Genomic DNA, 25587 nt, shown 5'->3' with positions numbered 1-25587 from the left:
TTAATGCCAAAAGCTGAATATTTTTTTAATGCTGTTATTTCACAATTCAGTATACATTAAACTGTTGGAAAGGTTATAAAATCAGATAAGTGGTAATCTGTACCAATTGTGCACCCAGCCCTCAAACACTGTAACTACACATACATTTACACATTCTGTCCATCCAGAATTTGATTCAGAGTTAACCTGCTTTTATTTGGCTTTCGTTTAAACCTATCTCTGGACATAAAACTAAATGTTGAGGTGAGCAGAGCTATAGTTCAAACTATTGTGTGAGTTAATGCTCAAACATAATGCACATATTGCTTGAATTGGATATTAATACAAGTCATGTTATATATGGTTTTAGTTACTTCTGTTTCTTAGCATTCTCTCTTTTGCCTTCTGGTTACTTTTCAGGTCTGTTAACTTGACCATCTTTTCAGTGATGAAAGAACATTGGGAATTATGGACAAAAACATTGGAGAGCAGCTTAACAAAGCTTATGAAGCCTATCGACAAGCATGCATGGATAGGGACCACGCTGTGAAAGAACTACAGCAAAAAGTATGTGTTGAGTTCTGAATTGTGTCTTTAAAGCCATCCTCACGGCGGCTTGTGGTACATGTAGATTTCAGTTTCGCTTTAGCTATGCAGACTTCAGTGCATCTGTTAAAGTTGGAAATTGCAGTTATGAAACCAGGCCAGTATGCTACAGAGTAACCCATTAGGCTGTGAATGTAGTAGGTGGTTTTCAGGTTTTTGACCTTTCATTTTTTTGTGGTTTTAAAGGTGAGAAGAGTGGTGTCTGTTTTGGAGGATTAATGAAGTCTTCTAATGTAAACAGCAAAGATGTATATAAAATTTGCCTAGCTTTAATGAAGTACTTTCTGAAATTTAATTTGTTTCATTCAAAAAATACTTTTAAATTTATTAATAGAAATAGCTTAAATCATTTTTTTGTGTAACTAGGAAGATACGCCATATGAATTACTAGTTTACTTGATGTAAAGTTTAAAGACTCTAATATGTTAAGCACTGTGCAAGCTATTAGGGCGAGTTTGTGTGTTGAAACATTTACAGCAAATTTATCCTAAAGAATAAGTATTGATTTTTAAAAAATAAACATCTGTACAATTATTCTTTAATTATGAATTAACAGAAGGATTCTGGAGGCAGTCTGAGCAGTAAGGAGCACCTTTGAATTTTGACTTAGTCTGTTGTAGAAAGCATTATTTCAGCCAAAACTCTTCTAGGACTTCTCATCGTGTATGCCAGCATGTTACAAAGCTATCAGTTTGGGGCTTTGTAGTACTAATTTTATCATGCATATTCTGCCCAGCAGTGGAACCACTGTTATAGGAAGGCTTGGATGTTTTTGATGCTACAGGACTTTCTGATACTTCCATAGAACTGGTAGGCTGGGACTTTGTTTGGGGGCAGACGAACCACACTCAGTGTCAAGTTATGGAAGCAGTAGTAGAATTGGGAGCAGGGAAAGGTCTACTAGAGAATATTCTGATATCTGGGCACAGTCTTGCCATCCCCTTGCACGGCAAAATAAACTAGCCAAGGCATTGCAGAACAGGTATCAAGTCAGTCATGTGTGCAATCACCCACTGTGCAGTCTGTCTGCATTCGTAGTCTGTTGCAGCAGTGCTCGTGCAAATCCGTAGCGTCTTCTGTACTTAACAAGTACAAGTAGCGTGTCAGTACATTTTGTGCTGAAATTGCAACTAACTTAACAAATGGCAACACATTTTAAAATGTTTGGGAATCTTGTAAATTCTGTCTCTTGTGACAAAAAATTAATTATTTGAAGGAAAAACAATCAAGTTAATACTCCCAGGTCATCTAATAGTACATGAAAGAAACTTCTGTCCAAGAAACAAGGCATTAGGTACAAGGTCAGACAGCCCTTCTAAAGTCTATGGAAGAAAACCAGAGAAGTGTGTGGGATCATTCGTGTTAAGTGAACTAAATGCTTGCAAGATTTCTCTCTGCATTTTCTCTGGTTCAGAAATTAAAAACAAAAGCCTTTCATAAGGGTTTACTACCAGTTCATATCTTTGTCCTAATCAAACTTTCAGTAGTTGGATTTCATGACTTCAGAAGAGAACAAAAGTATTTTTTCAAGAAGATACTATAATTAATTGGGGTTTTTTTTGTTTGTGTTGCTTTTCAGGTTTTTTAACCAAACTCCTGGTTTTTGAATGACCTTTGTACAACGCTTTACTCTAGTAACTTCCTCTGTTCATTGTGCGGCCTTCACACGTTGTTGGATTGTCCACCATTCTGTTGTTAACAGTTTACTACTTAAGTTACCGATAGGCCACTTGTTTTGCCAGTCTCTAGAGCTGGGAGCCATGTCAAGCACACAGAAGCCAGAGTCATCTCGGCCAGATGGTGTTTGATACAGATGGATGGTTGGTTGTCATGCAGATCTTCTAGTTGGTAACTTGTTGCTGCCATCTGACTCAAGGAATAATTTGTGCACACTGGCTGTCAAAAGCATCTTCTCTTCTTTCTGTTTTAGCTGTCATGTCTGTGCTCTGTACAGAAGTGTTGACAAGACATTGCTGTTGTACATTTTCAATTTGGTTCTCAGTGATTTTTCTGCTTCATGAGGTCTCTTATAGCTGCTGGAGTGTACTGCTCTTTGATCACTTTTTTTTTTTTTTTAATAAACTCTCATAGTACAACTACTACCTGGCCTTTTAAAATAATTTTTATTGTAGGTTTTTTTCCTGCCTGCTTTGCAGACAAACGCATTGGGCAGTAGAGGTGTGTGGAATTTAAATCGGACTGAGATTTTAGAATTAGATAGCAGTATGAATAGACATGACAACAATGCCTAGGCTTGTTCCAGGTCGTGACCTGTTCAGTAATAAATATATTCTTAATTCTTAAGTTTCTTTGCTGAGACTTCCCAAGTTTTCTTGCTTGTTTTTAGCACTACCATAACTGCAACATTAGGCATGTGCTAATGAAATAATAGGTTTTGAATATTAGCATCTTCCTGCCACCTGACCATTTGTTCAATTAACTGGCTGTCTAACAATATTTATACACTCTGGTGAAATGTGAGCAGTCTTATTAGGCTCTGTATGGCCTGTTTATAGCATGAGATGGAGTATGGCTAGATGGAGAACGGGGCTGCTTCCTTGCTTCCCCCCTACAGTCTATTACATTCAAAAGAACAGGCAAAATTTTTCATGGGCAATTAAAGTTATTTACAAAATATCTGTTGTATGGAATTAGCACTGTTGTTGTTTTCCATTTAAAATCTATCTTTTTCAAAGCCTGTATTGATATCATTTATTTGTTAGAACATAAGGGGGAAGAAAGTTACTTCTTTCTATAGACAAACTAACTGACCAGCATTCTGAACAATACTAAAATTCTAATTTTAAACCTGATGTGTTCTATGCCTATGAATGAAGACTCATATATGTAAAAGTTATCGTATCCTTTAAAACTGACACAGTTGAAACAGTTACTGAAAATCAGGATTTATTTCCTATAATACCTTTTCTAATCAGGGCAGTCTCAAAAATACGGACTTGCCAAAGGTGACTGTAGTTGAGTTTTCATGCAGAGGTGCACAACCACAATTATCTTTAAAAATCAGAGCTGCTTTTTGTATGCCAAATAGGAGACCCCTAGTAAAAACAGAATAAGACTAATGCTAATTATATTTGCAGACAGAAAACTACATGCAGCAAATACGTGAACAGCAGGAAAAGATAGAGCTTCAAAACAGCATTATTGCAAAACTGAAATCGCAGTTAGCTGCTCTGAATGCTAATAGAGGTATGTACTCCAGTTTGCACCTTATTTCTTTTTATGCTGTGTTGCATTGATGAATAGTTTTGACTTTGTTGCTTCAGTTTTTACAATATATGTCTCTCAAAGCAGTATCATACTTTTCTGTGAACGTGAGAGTTAACACAAATGTGCAGTTTCAAAATCTATTTATAAAATGCAACACTTCTGAGGTCTTTCTTTATCCTCTTCAAGAAATGGTGAGAGTTTCTTTAGATATAGAACCTGCTTACACTGAAGCCAAAAAAAAAGTTATGAAAATATGGGTTCAAGTCATTCACTAGAATTAAAACCAAAAAAGTTACATATTAATTTTATAATTATCTGTTAGTAAGTTTAGCTCAGGTTGTCCTAGATGCGAGTGCCATGGTTATATGTCTTTTATGTTAGATGAGCCTTGTGACGCTTATCTTATTGGATAACCAAAGCTTTATACGCAGGTAATTCTCTTTCAAATCAAATAGTCATTGATGGATAATTTTCCACTGTTTGTCTGTATTACACAAATAAGAGAAAAGAGTCAAAGTAACCATGTGTTAATCTGCCATGCTCATTAAATATTTATTCACACTAGCCTAACACTCCTGGTTTTCATAAATACTAGCAAAGTGGTTGGCTTTTATTTTTAAGAGTACATGTACGTTCCTTATTGCTGGTTTAGTCTTGCATGGTCTCTAAGCACAGAATTGGGCTTGTCTTGCTTTTTTAATATGAAGGCTTGCCCAAAGAAAATAAGTAAGTTACTATAAGCCTAGCTTCTTTTAATTTTGCTTGTACTTAGAAGCTGGCTGGGGAAAAACATGGTGACAATCAGCTGTGATTTTTGTTTTGTTTTGTTTTGTAAGGTAATGCGCATCCCTACATTCTGATGCATGAAGACATTGAAACCTCCAACTTATCTTTCAGCCAGCTCTCTGAAAAACTGAACGTAGCAAAGCAAAGAGAAAAACTCTTAAAGGTATGGTGGCCTGCAGTATCTTTAATGAAAGAGCACATTTGTGCTGTGATTATACTATGAGAACCTAGAGAGATAAGTGAGATTTTTACTGGTGCCTTTGAACTGCACTTCTTCCAATCAAGATCCTCACCTGAAGTGCGTGAGTCTTGTGCCACTGCGGTCTACTTAGGTGAACTAAGCATCTGTCTTTGATCCTTCCCAGTGCAATTGCTGTTTGGCCATCAAGCTTCCTAGGATAGTTTTGATCATGAAGTAGGAACTTACTTGCTTATTTATTTCTAAACCTGCCAAAACCAGTGGTTTTCTTTCTCTGACAAGAGCTTTTCACGTTGCAACCAGTCTGTGTATTTTTGCAAGAAATGGAGAATCTGCACCCAAAAATTGATGGAGTGGAAAGTGAACTATCTATTGCTCTGGAGATGCTGATGATTTGGGTTTTTTTTTTTTAAATAGCCAGCTTTAATACGATGTTTCTTCTGCCACTCTTCACTGAAATAACAGATTTTCACTCCAGCCTGTTGAGAGTAACAGGAATAAGAGTAAAGCACAAGTGCAGAATAGGTGGGAAAGACCTTGAATAGATTTTTGCATATTGAGCAAAGACAGTGACTGAGTTGCACAAAGTTGCATTGTTCTTATCCTAAGTCATCCTACTGTGGTTTTTGAGAACTGTCTTGTAACATAAAATCTCTTAATTTTGAATATGAATCTCCACAGCAGCAACCCTGTAAGGGTCGTAAAAACCCTTATATGAATTAAAAAGAATTCATTTCAGACTTTGTTTCCTAAACCTGAGCTATAAACAAATTAATTATGCTAAATTCACAGAAATGCATTTCTTACTCGGAAATGTTAATTTAAAAATAATATCATTGGATTACTGATGCTTGCTTAATTATCTTGAAGGAATCTCATTTGAGACTAAACCTTTGCAAACATTTTAAACATACTGTTACCAAAGATTTGTATACACTCCTATTTTATTTAAATACTTTTTAAGTCTTTTATATAACTTTTCTGCACAAGAGTAATTTCTTTCCTAATCTTTGCATTTATTTGGAATACAATACAGCTGAAGGGTTAATTCTTTGATGGAACATCTTTGCATATTTTTGCATTTCTCTGTCTTGAGTTGGATAAAAATGATGTCTTGCGGTTGCACATGGAGACCTGACCAGGTCAAGTATTTCATACTCTTGTTTCTGAATGTTTCTCAAGGACAGTAGATTCACATAACTCAGTCATATAATGAGAAAGGAAGCTGTGTTTTCTGCTGTTCTTATGGGGAAACACTGAGAAATTATGTGATCTATACAGAAGGTTACAGACAATGCATGAGAAGCTGGAATCATTATTTTAGGGGCTGTTTTCTTAATGGAATGTAAGTTATTTGTCTTTATCTGCATTTTTTTGTGCAGTCAGTTATTGCAGTTACCTCTCAGCAATAGGTAGTTCATCTGGATTTTGCTTCATCTGTGCCATGAACAGATTCGGATGTATTTCGGATATAACTCCATGCAGAGTCAACTATCAACTATACAGTCTGTCTGCATTTAAACCCAGGCACAGTGATATACAAATAAGGTCTTTTCAGAGGCGATCACTAGAGATCTAAACCCATGCAAAGTCAGGCTGACCCACCCTACTCTGTTCCTGTTATTTGGAAGGTAGTAACTCTTTAGTGTTGAAAGCATGGACCTTGAGGAAAACATGTTTGACTGGACCAAGGCTGGCTTCTGCAGAGGTACGTGGACATCTTTGCACCATTCTTCCGGTATGAGGAGGACCCTAAAGTTTGGTGTTGTGCCTAGTAAGGTTCCGCTAACCTGGCAAGAGTGATACAAAGATGTCCAGACAGCACAGCAGAGGTACACACACTTCTATTAGCTCTGGCTTTGTCTTGGCCATGCCATTCATGGGCTGGCTACGGGTGGAGATATGCAGCAGTCTCTGTACCCAAGTCTCATTTTATTGAATAAACTCAGGGGAGGAGAACAATACATATAACCCCAACATCTTGTTGAAGATGATGGAAAATTAATTGTATTGTGATATGCTTTTATGGCAGCTGCCAATTTTTGCACTTTTTAAATGTAGAACTTTCAATGAATAAAAAAGTAAACTGCATGAAATGAATGTATGGAACAAGTTGGGGAAAATTAACAGAAGCAAATCAGCAGGCCCATATCAAATTAACCTAAGAGTTCCCACTTATCTGTCTTTCTGAATAAATGAATTAAAAATAAAAAAAAAATTAAAAATGAAAAAAAAAAAAAGATCGATCTGCCATGTTAAAAAAAAAAAATAAAGGCAAAAGGAGCTGATTCTTCACAGGACAGGTAGTCAACCAGTGGAAAATTGGACAACTTCATGGAAGAGAAATCTGTTGAGAATTAATAAATACATAGAAACTATTACTAAGAAGGTCTGGGAATTTATTAAAGGATGTATCATGAATGTCTCCTGTTTTCTTGTACTATTCCCTAGACATCATATTTTGACATCTTTTAGACCAAAAATCCATCATCCTGTCACTGACCCAGTACGGTTGTCTTGTATCTAATTCAATAAAGTATTGGCTTTTTCAGCTGTTGAAATTTGGAAGCTCAAATATTCTGTTTGAAAGCCTGCCTTTTTCTAATCACGTTCTATCCACATTCTGCTCTAAACAAAATAAATTACGTCTACAGCCATTGTCCACTACTGCATTAACTGCTTTATTCTACTTCTTCACCAAAAATTTCAGGCTTGCAAAATGTACCGTTCGAGAGAATAAATGACAATTATGGTCTTTAAGATAAAATGTTGCTGTTTCTTCCTATCATTCCTTGAAACTCAGAGTCTCTTCTGGGGCTGAATGTGATTGGGTTTCTCGATACCTATTGAAACTGTCTTTTGCTAAGTCCAATGGGATTTCTCGATGGACTATATTCTGTCCTACAGTAAAGTTAATAGAAATCCTAAATCAATTGTAATAGGTGCATGGTTAGAGCTTAATTTCAGAAGTTTAAAATAAAGGAAGGGTTAGCTTTTCTGTGTTTTCTAGTAGGTGGCCAAACTTGTGTATTTTACCTGCTGTTGTCAAATTCTGTTGCCATTGTGTCATAATTATTATTTTTTTTTGTTCACATTTATCTTCACCAGATTGGCTTGGTGGTCAGCACCAAACTATATACAAGATTAACAGATTTTTTTCAGTCCCCTGCTAGAGGAGACCAAAAGCACCTAAATTGCTGCCTGTTTTTCAGTACAGCCTGCCTTAACTTTATTAACTAGGAAGAATGTGGATCCAGTTACTGTTTCAGAGCCAAAGCTGCCCACCAAACAGAAAACCTTAGTAAGCGAGATTACACAATGTCAAGTAAAGCTTCTTCTGTTTTTAGTAGAGTCAGACATCAGAAACCTTGTAAGCTCCATAAAACATGAAGCTAAAGTCAATACCTGTGACAAGAAGACATGCTCATGCTCATATTTTCCTGGGTCAAGAACCTCAGTATTAAACACTGTGTAGAGTTTGTTGATCAGAATTTCTTGTGCCATGGAAAAGGGGAAGAAACTGTGTCAGGAATGGATGATGCACATGGTGTACAAAACTGTTCATCCAGCAATAAACGTTTAGATCTTTTTTTTGTGCAGGACATAAGCAGAAGAATAGCAAATGTATGGTAGTCATCTTTATGCTCAAAATTGCGGTGCTAAAATGACTTAAGTAACTAAGAGCAGCTGCTGCAGTGGTCTTGTAGAGTTGTATGTTCCAGTCGATACCATCTTCTCTAGTGTCACCTTGTTTCCCGTCTTTGATGCAAAGAAAGCTGTACTGCACAATTTTATGCTAGCTGACAATTTTATGCATTTAGCTGTTCTTTGCTGCTGGTATGATGTATGCAGTAGGATTAGTTAGGCCCTGCTACCTCATATAAGAAATTCTGGTATCGATAGCTTTTTTTCTTATTGTTTCATCTGTTTAAGCTGTCTCTACTCAATAAGAAAGAATAGCTTGTGGTTAAACTCTTAAAAGTTGCAGTTAATATTCCCTGAGACCACTTCATCAGTTGAATAGTATTTTTCCTTGAAACCATCTGGGAGTTTGTTTATTCTAGGAAGCCACTGAAACAGGCCATTATAGCACACTTCAGGGAAAATAAAAGGACCTGCCTTTGCAGCAGTACAGTCTGGGGACTGTCTGGCTGTGGAGCAGCTCTGCTGGAAAGGAGCTGGGGTCTTGTTAAACAGCAAGCTGAACAAGAGCCAGCAGTGTGTCCTGCCAGAAAAGAAGGGCAACAGCTTCCTGGGCTGTATTAACAGGAGCACAGCTAGGACACCCAGGGAAGCGAGGATCTCCCTCTATTCAGCATTCATTGGACTGCATCTAGAATGCTACGTCCGGTTTGGGGACCTCCAGTACAGGAAAGAGATTGATAAACTAGCATGAGTTCAGCAGAGGCCTCGCTGAGATAGTTGGGGGCTTGAGTGCATACCCCGTGAGAAGAAGCTGTAGAAACTGTACTTGTGCAGCCTGGAGAAGAGGTGGCTTCAGGGGAAGCTAATAGCTTTCCAATACCTACATTGAGGTGATCAGGCAGATGGAGCCAGGCTCTTAACGGTGGTGCATGGCAAGAGGATGAGAGACAATGGGCAGTTGAAACATGAAAGGTTCAGACTGGACATAAAGGAAAATTTCTCATCGTGAGGACAGCTGGGCATTGGAAAAGGTTGCCTGGAGAGGTTGTACATTCTTCATCTTCAGGGAATTCAAGACCAAACTGAGTAACCTGATCAGACATCATAACTGACCCTGCTTTGATTAGGAACTAGAGAACCCTTGAGGTTCCTTCCAACTTGAGTTATCCTTTGATCCTATAAAGCCTCTCCAAAAGAAAAGATGCTGATCTGTTCATAATACAGTTATAACCTCTTTGCTGGCTGCTAATACCAGCATGCTTAAAGGACCCATTTTGTGGCCAAGTACTTAACTGAGCAGGTATGACCTGTGTGACATACTTATTTGTCATGACATTAGCTTTATAAACTTCAGCCAGTTTATAAACGTTACCACATTGTTGCAAACACCCCAACTCATCAGTATTAGAAACTGTAAGATCATCAAGCTATGAAGGGAAATTGCATTGAAACATCCCAAAACGTGTAATCATTTTTCTGATTTTTTTTTCTGGTGTGATATCCTGACGGTGCACAAGAATGATGATTTACATCAGTATGTACTGATATATCTTCACTGCAACATGTTGCATGGCTCTTCTCGCATTGGTTCCCATGTGGCTTTTCTCATTGCTTGCTTAAATCTTGTCCCCACTTCCTGCAGGAGAATGTACAAGAAATGGAAGAGAACTATGGGCCATTACTGCAGTGCTCATAGTTATCTGAAAGCTTTTGAAAGCCCACACATTATTTGGAGCTGTAATAGTCCCAAACAGATAGATTGTGTGTGTGCAGACCAATGCTTTATCACAGGCTCAGTGAATAAGTTATTTTACTGTCCTTAAGTTGGAGTAGTTCTTCAAGGGCAAGCATTGTGTTCAACATAAGCCTTTTCTGAGGTGTTTGGATTTCCAGCAAACCACTTTCAAAGGAAAATACAGGAGAAGCTGTGTCCCATTAGCTTTTTAAATGGGAAATGGAATTTGACCATGGGATTGTCAGACTAGATATCAGGAAGAAATGTTGTATGATAAGGGTGGTGAAACACCGGAACGGGTTGCCCAGAGAGGTGGTAGATGCCCCATCCCTGTAAACAGTCAAGGTCAGGCTGGATGGGGCTCTGAGCAACCTGATCTGTTTGAAGATGTCCCTGCTGATTGCCGGGGAAGGAGGGGGTCGACTAGATGACCTTTGAAGGTCCCTTCCAACCAAACTGTTCTATCATTCTAATGTTTGGGAACCATGTGACCAAATAATGGCTCTGTGGTAGCTTGGGGTCTGTGAACGCACACCATAGAATATCACTGCCTTCCCATTCCTGGAATGGCAAAAAGCAGTTCCCCAAGCCGTAGCTACTGTGACTTTGTAGTCTTTAAAGAACATGGAAAAGGTATATACTTATAAAATTATTTTCAGAATCTGGCCCTGTTATAACTTTCTTCAAAGTATTTTCAGATCTGTGAAGAGTACTTTTATGCATGTGTCCATCTCCTCTTAACACAAATTGTTATTTTTTTTCCCCACACTAGGTATGATTGTCTTTTCTCATTGATCAGATACTTCCTTAACTTGCTTTGAACTTTCTGTGGCTCATAGTACTGTAATTCTGCTTAGTGTTCTTGTGCCATTGGAGAAAATGAAATCTAGCTGCTGTAGTATCAGTTACAGTAAATGATGTATGGGTTCTTTAGCCTAAAATCTTCATTCTTCTTGTTTGCTTGTTTTTTTCCAGAAGTATACCAAAAAATCTTTCTCATTTTTTTTCTCTTTTGGTGTTTTGGGTTTGTTTTTTTTTATCTGCTTTCCTAGATTCTTATCTACCACGATGTATACAGATTCCACACCAGAAGAGTATGGAAAGTGTTTCATGATCTGGCCTAGGACTCCACATATATTCCCCCCACCACCTGCCAGAAGTGCAAAGCATGGAAGAAGGGTTAGGATTAAGGAAGGTAGCAGCACCTGAAGCAGAAATACCATATCAATTCAAAGGTTGAAAGAATGGGATATGTAAGATGTGCAGATGATGGCGAGAGAGGAGTTTTACTGGGATAGAAACATCCAATTTTTAGGCAATGTTTTGAACCCACTAAGCAGAAGAGGCTTAATCTGGATCCCTGAGGTACCACCCAAGTCCAGAGTTGCATTGAAGCTCTTACTCTTAGGTTTACTCTTCAAAGTCACAATTGAAACCAAAGAAGAAAAAAAAAAACAATGCCTTCGAAGCATTTTTTCTGTGGTTTTTTAATCCAGCTAGTATAACTTTTTGAGGCTAAACTGTTGTGTCAGCTGCATGTACACACATCCACGCTTAACCACCCAGTGTCCCAGTAAACCAACTCTGGACCCATGCCTACACGGCTGTCATTGTCTAGGAGAGTAGCCATGCCTACCTAATCTCCAAATGCACAACCTCACCCTATTTAGGTCCCATCTGTAAATAAACATTCTTGAAAAAGCACTTATTTGCTTCATTCCTCTTCCCCTTTCCCTACCTGTCTACAGACTATCTCACTGCATTTCACTTACATTACTTCTTACAGAGTTAATTCTTTGGGCTTACTTCTCTTGCAGAGACAGACATGGGGCTTTAGGATGCTTTTTGTGACATTTGATGCAGTTCAAGTGTTTGTATAGATTTCATAAACTGACAGCTGTAATGTTTTCATAGCCACAGTTTTTAACTATAGGTTGTTTCTTGAAAACTATCCAAGGACTATCTTAGTGCATATTAAAAAAAAAAAATTGTTTGTTACATTGTTCTTCATTCTACCAAAAAGCCCACATACATAAAAATTCCATTAATTATGAGATGGATCATTAAAGTGGGGCCAACCAGTGCTTTTTATTTCACAAATCTTTATAGCATTGCAATATTTGCAATGCAGTCCTGGTGATACATACAAACTGGGGGATGAGAGGCTGGAGAGCAACCCCGCAAAAAGAGATCTTGGGGTTTGGGTTGATGGCAAGTTGGTAAGAGCCAACAGGGTGCCCTGGCAGCCAAAAGGGCCAACTGTGTCTTGGTGTGCATCAATAACATCATAGCTAGCTGGTCAAGGGAGGTGATTGTCCCACTCTACACTGCACTGGTGCCACCCCACCTCGAGTACTGTATGCAGCTTTGGGCACCTCAATATAAGAAGGACATCAAACCGTTAGAGTGTGTCCAAAGGAGGAGGGCGACCAATATGGTGCAACGCTTTGAGGACAGGACTTACAAGGAGTGGCTGATGTCACTTGACTTGTTCAGCTTGGAGAAGAGAAGGCTGAGGGGTGACCTCATGGCAGTCTACAACTTCCTCAAGGAGGGGCAGCAGAGGGGAAGGTACTGATCTCTCTCTGGTGTCTAGCAATAGGACACGAGGAAATGTAATGAAGCTGTGTGAGGGAAAGTTCAGGTTGGATATTAGGAAAAGGTTCTTCACTGAGAGGATGGTCAGTCACTGGAACAGGCTCCCCAGGGAAGTCGTCACTGCACTAAGCCTGTCAGAGTTCAAGGAACGTCTGGATGACACTTAGTCATAGAGTCTAGTTTTAGGCAGTCCTGCGAGGAGCAGGGAGTTGGACTCAGTGCTCCTTATGGGTCCCTTCCAACTTCAGATGTTCTGTGATTCTGTGATTCTGTTCTTGGGTCTGCTCCAAAATTAAGGTAGCTGTAGAATATCACCTTCTTCAAAATTGTTTAAGATTGATTGAAGTTAATGAAATATTATTTTATATATTGTACATACAATATATTGTACGTAAAATGTTAATGATATAGTAAGTGAACCAAGAGGCTGTCTCTTTTTTATAAACACTAATGTTACTTTCGTAAATTTAGAACATACAGTTGTTTTGAGTATTCATCTATGATAAGTTATGTCTATGTGTAGTGGTAGAAGGTCTTCACTACCAGTTTAAAATTAATAATGTAATAAATAAGACTGGCCCTTACTTATGTTGCAAAAGCTTAATTTATTCCAGACTGCTGAATTCCACAAGCCTCAATTCTATTAATTGTACTGATGTTTCTAAAATTATTTTTTAGGAACAGTTAGAAAGTGAGAGCATGAAGTTGAAGCAACTTGAGAACAAAAACAATCAAAAGGAAAGGAAACTTATATCTATTATTTCCAACCAAGAAGATAAAATAAGAACTCTGAAAAGCAAATTGAAAGAATTAAGTGAAGCACAAAAGGGTATACAGATGCCAATGTACAAAAGTGAGGTAAGATAAGAAACCGAGTAGGGATAAAATAAAAAAACAAACATTTGTAATTTATTACTTCTTTCAAACATGTTTATACTAATTATTCTAAGAAACTGGTTTTAAATTTCGGCATTATATAGTTACTAGGAAATCTTTAAAGTATATAAAGCACATAGGGAACACTGAACTATTAAATACATATTGTTGGTTTGTGTGTTAATCGTCTAATGTTATGTCATTAACATTTTAGTATTTGTGAAAATTCCAGATAAGCATTTCTGTTTTACAATTTTCAGCTGGAAGTTTTCACCAAGACTGAGTTGATTTTTTCACTTTATGCCACCCTATTTTTGTTACAGAATAGCATCCAGCGTGCTATTCTGTCCTTGTGGGATAGCTAGAGTGCAGTCATCGATGTGAATCTAACCACGTAAACGTGTTTTAGCTAACTAATTTAAAGTGAACATAGGTAAGGGGAGGAGCACAGTAACACATAACTTGTTGCTACTAGACTTCCCAAGCGTTGCTTAACTTGCTGTGGCAAGCATTTGTAAACCATGTTGCTAGCTATAAGGCAGCTCAAATGTGTCTACAGGAGCTGCAGTTGCACGTCAGTGCAAGGGAAGACAAACCTGTAGGCTGTGGGTCTGTGATTATAAACAGTGTATCATTGAAATCAGCTGATTTGGCAGACATATGATCAAGTTCTGTGTCTGATTTGGAGCCCATACGAACTACCCAGGCCATCTGGTAATGTAGATATAGTGGAACTGCAGCTTTAATGACTGGTTATTACAAAAACTTTCCTAAATGCCTGGCAGATTTTAAACTATGTAATACTAGAGTTAACCACAAGGTGGTAGTAAAAGTTAATAACTTATTTAAAAACCTGCTAGACTCTTGACATACTGGCTTGTGATGTGTTCATTGAAAATTTCTGTGAATAAATTGATTTTTAAGAGCTAAAATAGCTGGATACCTCACTAACAAGCTTATAATCTTACCTTATACGTGATTGGAACAGAATGACAGTCAAGTAATATTCTTAGAACCAGTTTTCTTTCACGGGAGTATGAGCAGAGGAATGCCACACTGAGTTGCTAAGTTAAACTAAAAATAGGAATTTCACACAAACAGTAAAAAACTGCTTTTGTCATTTTGTGAATGTTTTGAGAGCTTGCAGAAGGACTAGGTGAAGGATCCCACGACATTTTTATTCATATCAGGGTGAAGAGCAAAATTAATATACTAACCTGTGATCAACATTTTCATATTTTACTTCAAGGTGAAAAGTAAGAAAATTGTTCCAGATAAGCCTGAATTATCTCTAGGGATCTCTGGTATTTCACCTATGCCTGAAAGGTAAATGCTTTTGCAGCATTTTTTAAATTTGCTTTTAATTGTCTTTTCTGCTATTAAATACGACCAGTTATTTCCCTCTTTTCTACACAGTACCTTAAAAAATGGATGGGGGCAGGAGGCGGGGAGGGGAGCAGCTGAGGTCAAAGAACCAGTGGGGGAATATAATAAAGCCAGTAACTGTGTGGAATTGTAGCTGGGGCTTTGCAAGTATGTAAGCGTAAGTTGGGAGGAAGGAAAATAGCTACTTGGTTCAGCCGGAGGTTAAACTCTGTGGGAAATAGCACTGGATGTTAATGCTGGGGTTTGGATAAACTTCCTTGCATTCACTCTCTTCAGACCAGGAATGTACAACCATAATGGATAAACTGATGGCAGCACAGCAGAGGAGCCTGCTGTGCTGTCAGGAGGAGGTCTGATAGTCAGCATGAAGAAATAATTCTTGGCCTGATCCATCCTAAATGAGAGAGTTTGAAACCAGGTTTATCTGTAAGCTGAAGCCAGCCAGCCCTTGCTATGACCAAGGGACCAAAAGCAGTATATTTCTTAAGCAAGTATTCCCTCTGCTGCCAGTGGTTTGGCAAAAATATTGACCAAAGTCTTAGGTTTGCATTTTTCACAGGATAGGCAGTAATACCACTTTTAACAATTTTGCTGAGGTCAAGTAAAAGATTCTCTAAGGCGAGGCTAGAAGAGCATTAGAGAGAAGTATCGTAAACTCTTGCTGTCTTCCTATACTCTTCCCTAGGCATCTGCTTTTGGCCACTCTCAGACGTAGGCTGGGTGAACTACGTGGATCTTTAGTCTGACTCACTACTGCTTTATGATAAGAAGGAGAGGCAATATGACTGTGATGTGATAAAGACTTTTTTGTCTTTACTGATTTATGTCTAAAAATGAAAAACCTTTACCTGTCTTCTGTCTCCCTCCTCTCAAATAGCTCCCTTACTTTACTGTTTTCTTGGAAAGAGGTATGTGACGGGTAAGATTACTGGTAATCTTACACTAGTAAGATTATAGTATCACAAATGTCTAGGAAATTAAGATTGATTCATCTATTCATATGTATATTTTAAAGCGCCAATTAGAAACTTGTGTTAAGAGTCTTTTTTTCATTTCATATTTATCTAAACACCTGAAAAATGGTCAGAATGTTAGTGTTTAGATTTTTTTTAGATTTTTTTTTTTCAAATGAGATACAGATAGACATTTGTGTCTTCAAAAAGAAAAGCACAACGGAAGCAGGAACACAGCTCATGGCACTCCTGATTGCTATATGAATATGCAATAAAAAGGAAAACAGTTCACTGGATTAAAGAATAATCCCCTTTGAGCTCTTTTGATACAAAGATGCAAAAGAGAACACAAATCCAGTTTGTCACCAACTTCACTTTTTCATCCTTGAAAGTTTGTTTTATAAAATCCATGATAATGTGCTTAGAAATATAAATTCCTCAGCAAGCTGATTAAAATTTCACAATGGAATTTTATGGATGCATCAGTAACTGAGTAACATAGTGCCTTTGGGCAAATAAAACTCAGACCAGCATGAAGAACTATTTTTACCATTCTCAGTGCAGATAGCTAAATATCGGATGTCCATATGATACTCTGGAGAAGATATAGCATAAAAAATGCTCAAAATAAAAGGAAAAGTCTTGTGATAGTGTGTAAAACAGAGAAGGAAGGAGAAATAACAAATGCTTGTGTGTTCCTTCTCCTGCAAAGTCTGAAGCACACAGAAAACAATGGAGAACAATGTTCACAGCAGCAGCATCTTATTTTCCCTAGAATGAGATAGAAACAGTACCCTTGTGAAAGATAAGCTTTTCCACAAAATACCTGAGGCAACCTAAAGAAATGTAAAGGCTGGACTTTTTGGGGGGTTCAGGTCCTAAGCTCAAAGGTAGGTGTGTATGATATGACTAAACAGCTCTTTAACATTTTCTTTTCACTTTTCTGCTTGCTTTTACTGAGGAGAACAAAAATATGCATACATATGCTGAGGAACAAGGTATCCAAGAAGAGTAGCTTACACTATTGTTTTTCTCTGGTTTGTGGGTGTGACTAGATTAAAGGTCACAACAAGCTGAATTGGTTGACTCTTTAATTTACAATTTTGATCTTCCAGGGAGAATCTGGAAACTATTTTCCAGGACATGAAAGAAGAGTGTCATCGAATATGTATGCTAGCCAGAGAACAAACAGACCAACTGAGTAAATTGAAGATAAAGCCAGAACCTGAAACTGGTAATATCATACTTAAGCTCTTATTGTGATTCAACTGTTTGAAAGCTTTGCTTTATATTTGAAAATACTGTAAATTACACATACATAGAAGTACTTCCACTGTTTACCATCTGCCTTTTTCAAGTCTGTTCACATGGTGTTCAGTATTTCACCAAGAAAACGCACCGCCAGTTTTGGCATTCTATGATGAATGCTCCAAATCACATGCTATAAAAGACAGTCATCACATCAATGGCTCTTGTAATTGTTTTGTCCCTTGGAGTGAGAGGCAGGCACTTACTACATGTGATATCCCATCATACTGTGTGAATGACAGCACTTGCTTGCTTTTAATTTAGCTGTCAGTTCAAAAGATGTCTGTTATGAATGTCTCTAGCCCCATATCTGTTAGAGGAAAACTGCTGGACTGAGGAGAGTCAGAGGACTTAATTTGCTAGACTTCCTTGTGCAGACTTTTGAATAGTGTTTTGTTATACGGGGGATGAGCTTAATCCAACAGTTCCTGAAAACAAAAGACAAGCAACTGGAACGGATCCTGAATGTTCTGCTAATGCTTACATTTAATATAACATAAGCTACTATGGGTATTCCCTACTAGCTTTTCTTAATAGTAGGATCAGACTCTTAAGTCATTTCAAAAAACACCTGCCAAACTTACACGGTTGAAGCAGAAGACGCTGAATTCAGCACTTGCTTTTAATTTAGGTTATACCATTACTGAAGTTTTGTTACATGAAGTGTGAATGTGTAGCTTGTGGCTTGAAATTGCTATGTCTGAACTGTATTATTATATTCTGATTGTACACTAGTCAACTTTATTATTTGGGGGTGGGAATTTTGGGGGACGAGTGCTTGGCAACTTACTTCATAATGGATTTGTTTTCCTTAAATGAATGCCTAACTCAACGGTGTGAACAGCTATACATGACATAGATTTAATCTGCTTGTTGATTTCTGTTACTTTTGTGGCCCACATTACTACAATATCTGAGTGATGTCAAAAGGCTGCTGTACAACAGATGTGTTCTGAGGTTATTCTCTCACCTGATTAGGAATAACCATGTATATCATTACCATTTTTGTTAACGAAGTGCCAAAAATTAAGGGGAAATTCTCAAAACAAAGGGAAAATATAGTCCCACTTAGGAATTCAATTTCAATATTTACCTAATTTGGAAACCAATGGGAGTTTGGTACCTGAATATGTTCTAAAATTGTGCTCATGGTGCCTAGCATGTTCTTGGCACCGTGTGAAATGGTTTTGGTTCCAGCTTCTATTTCTGCCAGAACACTTCCGTAAATATATGCAAGTATGTGTTAAGAGTATGGGACAACATAATTTTCAATAAAATGAAAATGTTTGTAGCCATAAATTAAAGAGAAATAGAATTATTAGAACAGAATTATTTCCTTTTATTTCAGTTCTGATAGTTTTTCTGTCAGAGATAGTATTTGTGAAAGAGAACTATGCCGCAAACTGATTTCAAAGAGAAAAAGTAAAGGTTAAAAAGCCAAGAAGGAAGATCAAAAACCTCTCTGGAAATATATCCCAACGCCACACCTTTAATAACTATACTTCAGTGGACTATTTAATGTTTTCTTCATTCTTTCTTCACAGAAATACAGTTTTCCATGCCGATACAGTGTACTGATAAAACTGATGAACAAGCAGAAGAGCTTTTTAAGCCTCGGGTTATAAAGGATATAAATAGAGGTGCATCATGCATCACATCTATCACACCAAGAGGAGTGGGCCAAGATGAGGACAACAACTCTGTAGAATCACTTTCTAAATTTAATGTCAAGTTTCCACCTACAGACAATGACTCTGCTTTCTTGCAGAGCACTCGGGAAAAACCAACAGTTCCTTGTACTGGTATAGCTGAAAACATGCTTCAAGATCATCATTTTAACCTGGAGCACAGAGACCGTGCTGTTAACCTCAGTAAATTGGAACCTAACTCATTTGAAGCTCATGGAGTTGATCTTATGACCTCAGCTTTACAAAGCTTAACTACTGTTGACAAAACAAACCCCCCAAATCATGCAAACATGCCCATAGAAAATATCCGTGACAAAACATGTTTAAAAACAACAGACACTGGTTTCACATTTGTACCTAAGCACACAAACCAGGGTGTACCTGAAGCAATTTTTTCTTCTTTAGAAGCTGCTGGGACAACCGTCAGAGGTCCTCATCAGGTATCTTTCTATAAGTACTATACATTTCAAAAAATAGTAATGATTCAGACAACCACTTTGCAAAGATCTTTGAGACAGGATTAATATACTCTATGAGGTATCTCATCAATCATTTTTTAAGCCAGTATCTCATGTCAGTTCTTCTTCCTGGTACTGAAGTATGCATACACGGCAATTTTCCAGTGAAAGGGCAGGAATTTAAGCAGAAGTAAGCTTGCACAAATTTCAGTTCCTTTACATAGTAATTGCTTCTACATCTATTTCAGAGCTGTCATTAATCATCAGTTGGCCCCTAAGATTGCTTGCTTTCTACCCTTGATCTCAGTTGAATAGGGCACATAATTCTTTTAATTGTTTTTAATGTACAGCAGAGAATATGACAAATGGACTAATTAAAAAGCTGAACAGATAAATACTTCACTGCGGAAAAATGTTCTACTTTTTATCTCAATCTGAGGTATAAACAGCACCCTATTTCTCCCCTCTAAAAAAAAAAAACGTGAAAATTTTTCTTTATCGTTTAAGCAGTCAAGGAGGAAAGCATATTTATTCTTTCAAATGAAGGGAAGTTCACTAAAATACTTTATTTTCGGTTTGTGTAGGTACTTTGGGCTTGAATTTCAGTTATAGCTACTTGAAGTCCATGGGAGCTTCTGAAAACAAGGCCCAGTTGTGAGGGAACAGCTTTTCAAGAATAAGCAAATGGTGATATTTAGGAATTCTGTGAGGGTGGATTTGGCATATTTTTACTATTTACATTGATGTCATTTTCTGTTCTTTGCTAAAGACAAGGTGCGTGCAGCAGAAAAGCTTTACCTCTCAATTCGGCCACTGCATGACATGCAAAACTAGCATTTGGAAAGCATTTGTAGGGCATGATAGCTTTGATGTTTTCTTCTCCTAAAACATACCCAGTCTAATTTAATTTTCTATTGCGAACCAGTTTTGGACAAAAAGTTTAAAGCGTGGTAAGTTTGCTGTTCTTCATCATCGTATTTGAAACTATAAGCCTTATTTTTCAAAATGTATTTTAATTATCTATTTGTAATGTAGGAGATCTCAATTCTATAACAAGTTACTAATCACAGGTTTTACTGTGCTTTATTTTTCATTGGATCCTCAGTTAAAGTTGTGACTAAGTTAAACAAATTAAACCGTTTATTTTATCACTGGTAGAATTCCTGTGGAGCTGTGAAACACTCACTCTATTGCTTGTTACTGTCCTCTTTTTCTGTATTCCCTCTCCAGCTTGTTCTTTTACTAGTTAGTCTGTGTATTCCTTTTTCAATAGGTGGCACCCTGCATTGTATATTTCAGCAAGTGAAACAGCTGGTATGTGATTATAAATTGATAGGAGAGTATGCAGCTTAAAAAGTAGAAAAGAACTGTGGTTGAATAGCAGTAAGCCTTTGGTTTGATCCTTGGTATTTCTGCAAAATAAGGAGATTAATTTGGAACCATTATTTAAAATGTCAATTATCTACTTCGTGGAGAAAATATAATAACGCTAACACTTGGAGAACAGAAAGGCAATGGTGAACTGTTTCAGTATTTGTAAGTCATAGCTACAATAACACTATAGAACATATATTGATTAAAATGTTATATCTTATCCAGAAGCTTGTTTGAAACAATCCAGTATTATTTTTAGGATCCATTAAATATATGTCTGTGTATATTAATATGTTTAAACATCCATCACCTTTATTCAGCTGACTTCAAAAGAGTTTTTTAAGTATTTTTCCCAGTGAATTGGACTCAGCTTTAATTTTTTTCTGACTGTTAAGTGTGCTAAAGATTTAATTCACAGATAATATATATGTCGATTAAAATACTGATGTTTTTAAAAAGTTACTTGCATACATGCCCTTTAGACTGTATTAACCTTAACAAAATTTATGCATGAACTTGTTCTTAGTATTTTTACCACCTTTCTAAGGGGTAGTTACACTGCTTACAGCTTCCATCATCCCTGCCACTGGTGAAGCTCCAATAGGGATGAATTATATACCTGATTTTTTTTTCCCCTAGTGTAGATAAAACTTTCAAGTATTTACTACATATGTTAACCTATAAAATGGAAAACCCCATAAATGCAATAGATTTGGCAACAGTAAGTTCTTGGAACTGCTCTCAGTTGCTGTAATAAATTTAGCTCTTTCCTTCTATGTGGATACTAAATGTGAAAACTCAGTACTGTTTTCTTAGGATGTAACTTTTTAAAAAAACATGTGACTGAAAAGAGCAGCAGATTAAAATAAACACGGATATTAGTGGACCTAGGATTTTACAAACTACATTTAACTGAGACTTGCATGTGTTTATTGGTATTCACAGTTTGAGGGGGCTGTTTCCACCAAAAATATTTCTAAGAATGTTCATGATTTTAAAAGCAAATCGATAGTCTATTGATCTTGCTCTGAATATTAATGTTTTTGAAACGGAACATCTGCTTAAATAGATCCCTACTCTGAAAAGCATATTAAACACATGCTTAACGCTCAAAAGAAAGAAATGGAAGTTAAGTGCCTGCTCAGTGGGTTGCTCCCCATGTCGTGCTTCCAAGATTAGAAATTTTACTATGCCCTTTGTGGGGTTTTTACAATACTATTTCATCTTTTTTTAAATGGTGCTTTAAATCATAAGACACTAGAAACAAGTAATTCTAAGCACATTTCTGTAGGGATGTTTAAGTGTGTCAGTGTCTAGTAGATTTAATATGCAATTTACACCAGCAATATACAATAAGTAGACTCTTTGAGCTGAAAAAAGTGGTGTGATTGCACTTAATTACTAATTAGTCAATTTAATTATATGGATTGCTGACCATAATGAAAGACAGTAAATCTGCTATTGCTATCTGATAAGCTAAACACTGTTTAAATAGGGATTAGACGGGAAATTGACTGCAAGAAGTTTAGCTGATCTAAAAACGAGGTTTAACCGCTATGAAAGCCAGGTTAGTTGTACAGTGAGTTACCATAGGAGGAATAAACAATAGATTCTAACTATTTGGCATGACGAAATTTGAGTTACAGCTGAAAATTAAAACTCTTGGGTAAGTATCAATAGCAAGAAATTTAAAACTTCTGAAGAAACTACTTTCTAAAGTATTCTCGCTTGCCTTTCCATGTGTGAGTGAAGCAAGAGAGAAGAAAACTGAGCCAAAAAAACTGTAGGGTGCTCTCCTCTTCTAGGTTCCATCCCCACATAGAACTCATACCAGCTTGCTGCCATTCTGGCTACTTTGCAGTCACGGCAGCGTGCATTTAGTTTTCAATTTACTCAAAACTTAATCATCCTGGCCATATAACATAACTATGTATTTTATCTTGTGTTGCTAATATTTAAAGTAATGAAACTTAATTTTAAACTTTACTTTGAAAACTGATAGAAGACTTTTTGATTCCTAGTTGGTATGACACTAAACAATTAGTGTACACTCTGACTTAAAGTATGTTTTGGGCTGAAGTCCCTTGAACTCCCACATCAGGCAAACAGACTTGCTGGCTTTAAACTAACTAGCTCAGGGACCAAGAGCAGTACAGCTGCAGAACCAAATATAGCGTGGTTTACACAATTGCCTGAATGCATGGATAAGTATTCAGGTGGTCCCATTGAGTTTGATGCTGTCATGGCAGAAGGAATCCCAAAACAGATTGTTTGAGACATATTTACAATAAAAGGCAGTGAAAGCACGTAAGTAACTTAAGCCATATGACATTACTCTGGTCATTTTGTAAGTAAACTGAAAACTAGTTCCATGTCAAGAAAAATAGAAATAAAATATGACTCATAATTAACTGTAAAAGAAACATCTTATTCTAAGGTAAAAATGTGTTTCCTCATTTCTGTTAAAAGGCTATTATGTACTATGGCTTCTACAGAAATGCTCCTACTGAAATGCAAAGTTAAAGAAAAGCCTTAATATTTATCAGACTGATATTACAGATTTTTGCTTATAGCAATATTTATCATGAATAGATACCAAGGCATTTTAAGTGTTTGCAAGAATAGTATGTTTACAGAACTTCAAAAAATCAAAGTCCAGTCTTTCTTTTTCTTAAATTAGAACCTTCTAGTTAATGTCTCTGTCCAGGCAGGTGTAGAGGACACTTAGTTTAAAGAGGCAGGTATTTTTTTATATAAATATAAACCACAGCATAATGTAAACCACATTGTAAACCACAGCAATAACCATTTTCTGTTTCTTTTAGCTCATTTGGCAGCCTCGAGACAATGATTTGTTGGCACAAGCTTATACAGACTCTGAACCGAATCAGTGTGGAATATGTGAATTCTGTCGAGAAGTTTTCCCACCATCTATAACATCTAAGGAAGATTTTTTTCGGCATCTGAATTCCCACTTTAAAGTACAGTCTTAATGTATGAGAATTCAATGGATCGCTGTTTTTGCATACGTTCGATTTTTTTTTTATTCAATAGATATGCTATAAGAATTTAAGAATTAAGACTTCTTGTAACAAGAACTCATGACTTTTTTTGTCAGATAAGCACATTTTTAATTGTCCTTTGACAAGCTAAAATGAAACTGTAAGTCACTCGGTACTGTAATTCACATTACTGCTTGTTATGCTTCAATATTACCTTTGAGAGTAATGCTAAAGACCTTTTTTCTTTTCTTTTTTTTTCTTTTCAATTAATCATTGCCTGAATAGGTCCAAAGTCATTATTATATTTATGAGTGTAGACTTGCAGGATTAATGCCTTAATCTGGCTAGGGAAATTGGTGTAATGCTAGGATTTTTTTCTCAGTATCCAGTGATGTGATTATGTTTTCTCTGAAGTAATAGGAAAAGAAGTAGGCTCTTATTTTTCATTTCTGTTATCAAATTTCCAAATTTAACTTACAATAATGAACCTCTTAATTCAGATTCTTGTAAAATCATCGCAGTAACTGAATGCCAGGTGTGCCAAAATTAGGATAAGCTTGTTCACTAGTAACATGAATGGCTGACTTTCCCAGAGGAATTGTTTCCTAGAGAGAGTAATCAAACACAGCACATAAATGACCCTTTTGCCAAAATGTAACAGTAGCAATTTTATGTATACCTGTTACGTGTTACTAAAAAAAAAAAAAAATTGTTTGTGTACGTTTCTAGCATTAATAATTAGTAAAAATACTTTCATGGAAAAGGTTATATTAGTATGAAGGACAGAGTGAGAAAAGGTTAAACTTTTCCTAAAACTAAGAATACCAAAGATTATTTCCCTTTCCTTCTGCTCTGCTATGAAGGATTGCTCAGGTCTGTTACAGTCTAGAAAGGAAAGAGGAAAACCTAATCACGCAGATCTCAGTGACTTCATTTTTAAGCTGAATATGCTTAGTGGCTTTCTCAATGCAATTTAAATTTGTGTTTAGTTGAAACATTGCATTCTGATAAAGTTTGCACATTTTCTGGATTTATTGGTATCAAATTAAAAGGGGGGGTTACTAAGTAATTTACATTAATGATAAAGGGTGATGTGGAGCTTTTTGCATTTGAACTGAATATAGGTTTTAGTCCTGATATTTTATAATTAGCATTAATATTTTCATAGCAGCAAAGCACAAGTTTCTCTTTTTAAAGATTTGTTCGCAGGTGATCAATTTCTGGAAGAAGTAACACCTGCATCATTTTTAGAAATGGATTTTTCTGCAATTATTTTCTCTATTTTAAACATCTCATGTTTGTGACTGGCTGTCAAAAGAGTGTACTGTAATAAACAGCAGTGTACAGTGCATGGCTGCTGCGTGACCTGCAGAAAGAGTTTGTTGCTATGATCGTCTCTAAAGCCCGGCGGGTGCCCAGCGCTGAGGCGGGTAGGTGCATCCCTGGGCTCGCCGTGCGAAGGACCTCCCCGGAGGGCACGGCTGGGGGTGGTTCCTGGGAGAGGCAGAAGTTCCAGGATTGGGAGGAGAGAAGGGAATTCGCACATCTCCAGCCAGCCCGACACAAAACCGACTTGTCCTCTCAACCGTAAAATTCGAGCTCAGGAGCTCAGGTTATTAAGAGCTGATCAAACTGCGAATCGCCTTTGAAGAAAATAAAGTCATCTGTCCGTGTGACCCCCCCGCCATGCATTGACGCGTTTTCCCCACGAGCTCTCCTGCTGCCAAGGAAAGGCAGGGCAGGGAAGGGGGGGGGAGGGCCGGGGA

At 37.1% G+C, this 25587-nt stretch overlaps 1 protein-coding gene across 1 annotated transcript; it reads left to right on the top strand.

Annotated features, from left to right (window-relative positions):
- Positions 1 to 395: 395 nt before the first annotated feature.
- Positions 396 to 24283, top strand: TANK (TRAF family member-associated NFKB activator). Its single transcript, XM_009894621.1, has 8 exons — positions 396 to 546; positions 3684 to 3792; positions 4650 to 4762; positions 13455 to 13634; positions 14902 to 14978; positions 17107 to 17225; positions 18844 to 19427; positions 23645 to 24283. The coding sequence occupies exons 1-8, from the start codon at positions 448 to 450 to the stop codon at positions 23810 to 23812; spliced, it is 1449 nt and encodes a 482-aa protein (XP_009892923.1). The 5' UTR covers positions 396 to 447; the 3' UTR covers positions 23813 to 24283.
- Positions 24284 to 25587: the final 1304 nt, after the last annotated feature.

This window comes from Charadrius vociferus, unplaced genomic scaffold, assembly GCF_000708025.1.
Source record: "Charadrius vociferus isolate BGI_N301 unplaced genomic scaffold, ASM70802v2 scaffold161, whole genome shotgun sequence".
NCBI classification, from domain to species: Eukaryota; Metazoa; Chordata; class Aves; order Charadriiformes; family Charadriidae; genus Charadrius; species Charadrius vociferus.
Note: the sequence above shows the minus strand (reverse complement) of the source record. Positions and strands in the feature narration are given on the sequence as shown.

Excerpts from the sequence above, each read along its gene's own strand:
- TANK (XM_009894621.1), top strand. The coding sequence starts at position 448 with ATGGACAAAAACATTGGAGAGCAGCTTAACAAAGCTTATGAAGCCTAT. Across the intron at positions 13,635-14,901 it reads TGCCAATGTACAAAAGTGAG|GTGAAAAGTAAGAAAATTGT; the intron begins GTAAGATAAGAA and ends TTTTACTTCAAG. Across the intron at positions 17,226-18,843 it reads AAAGCCAGAACCTGAAACTG|AAATACAGTTTTCCATGCCG; the intron begins GTAATATCATAC and ends CTTTCTTCACAG.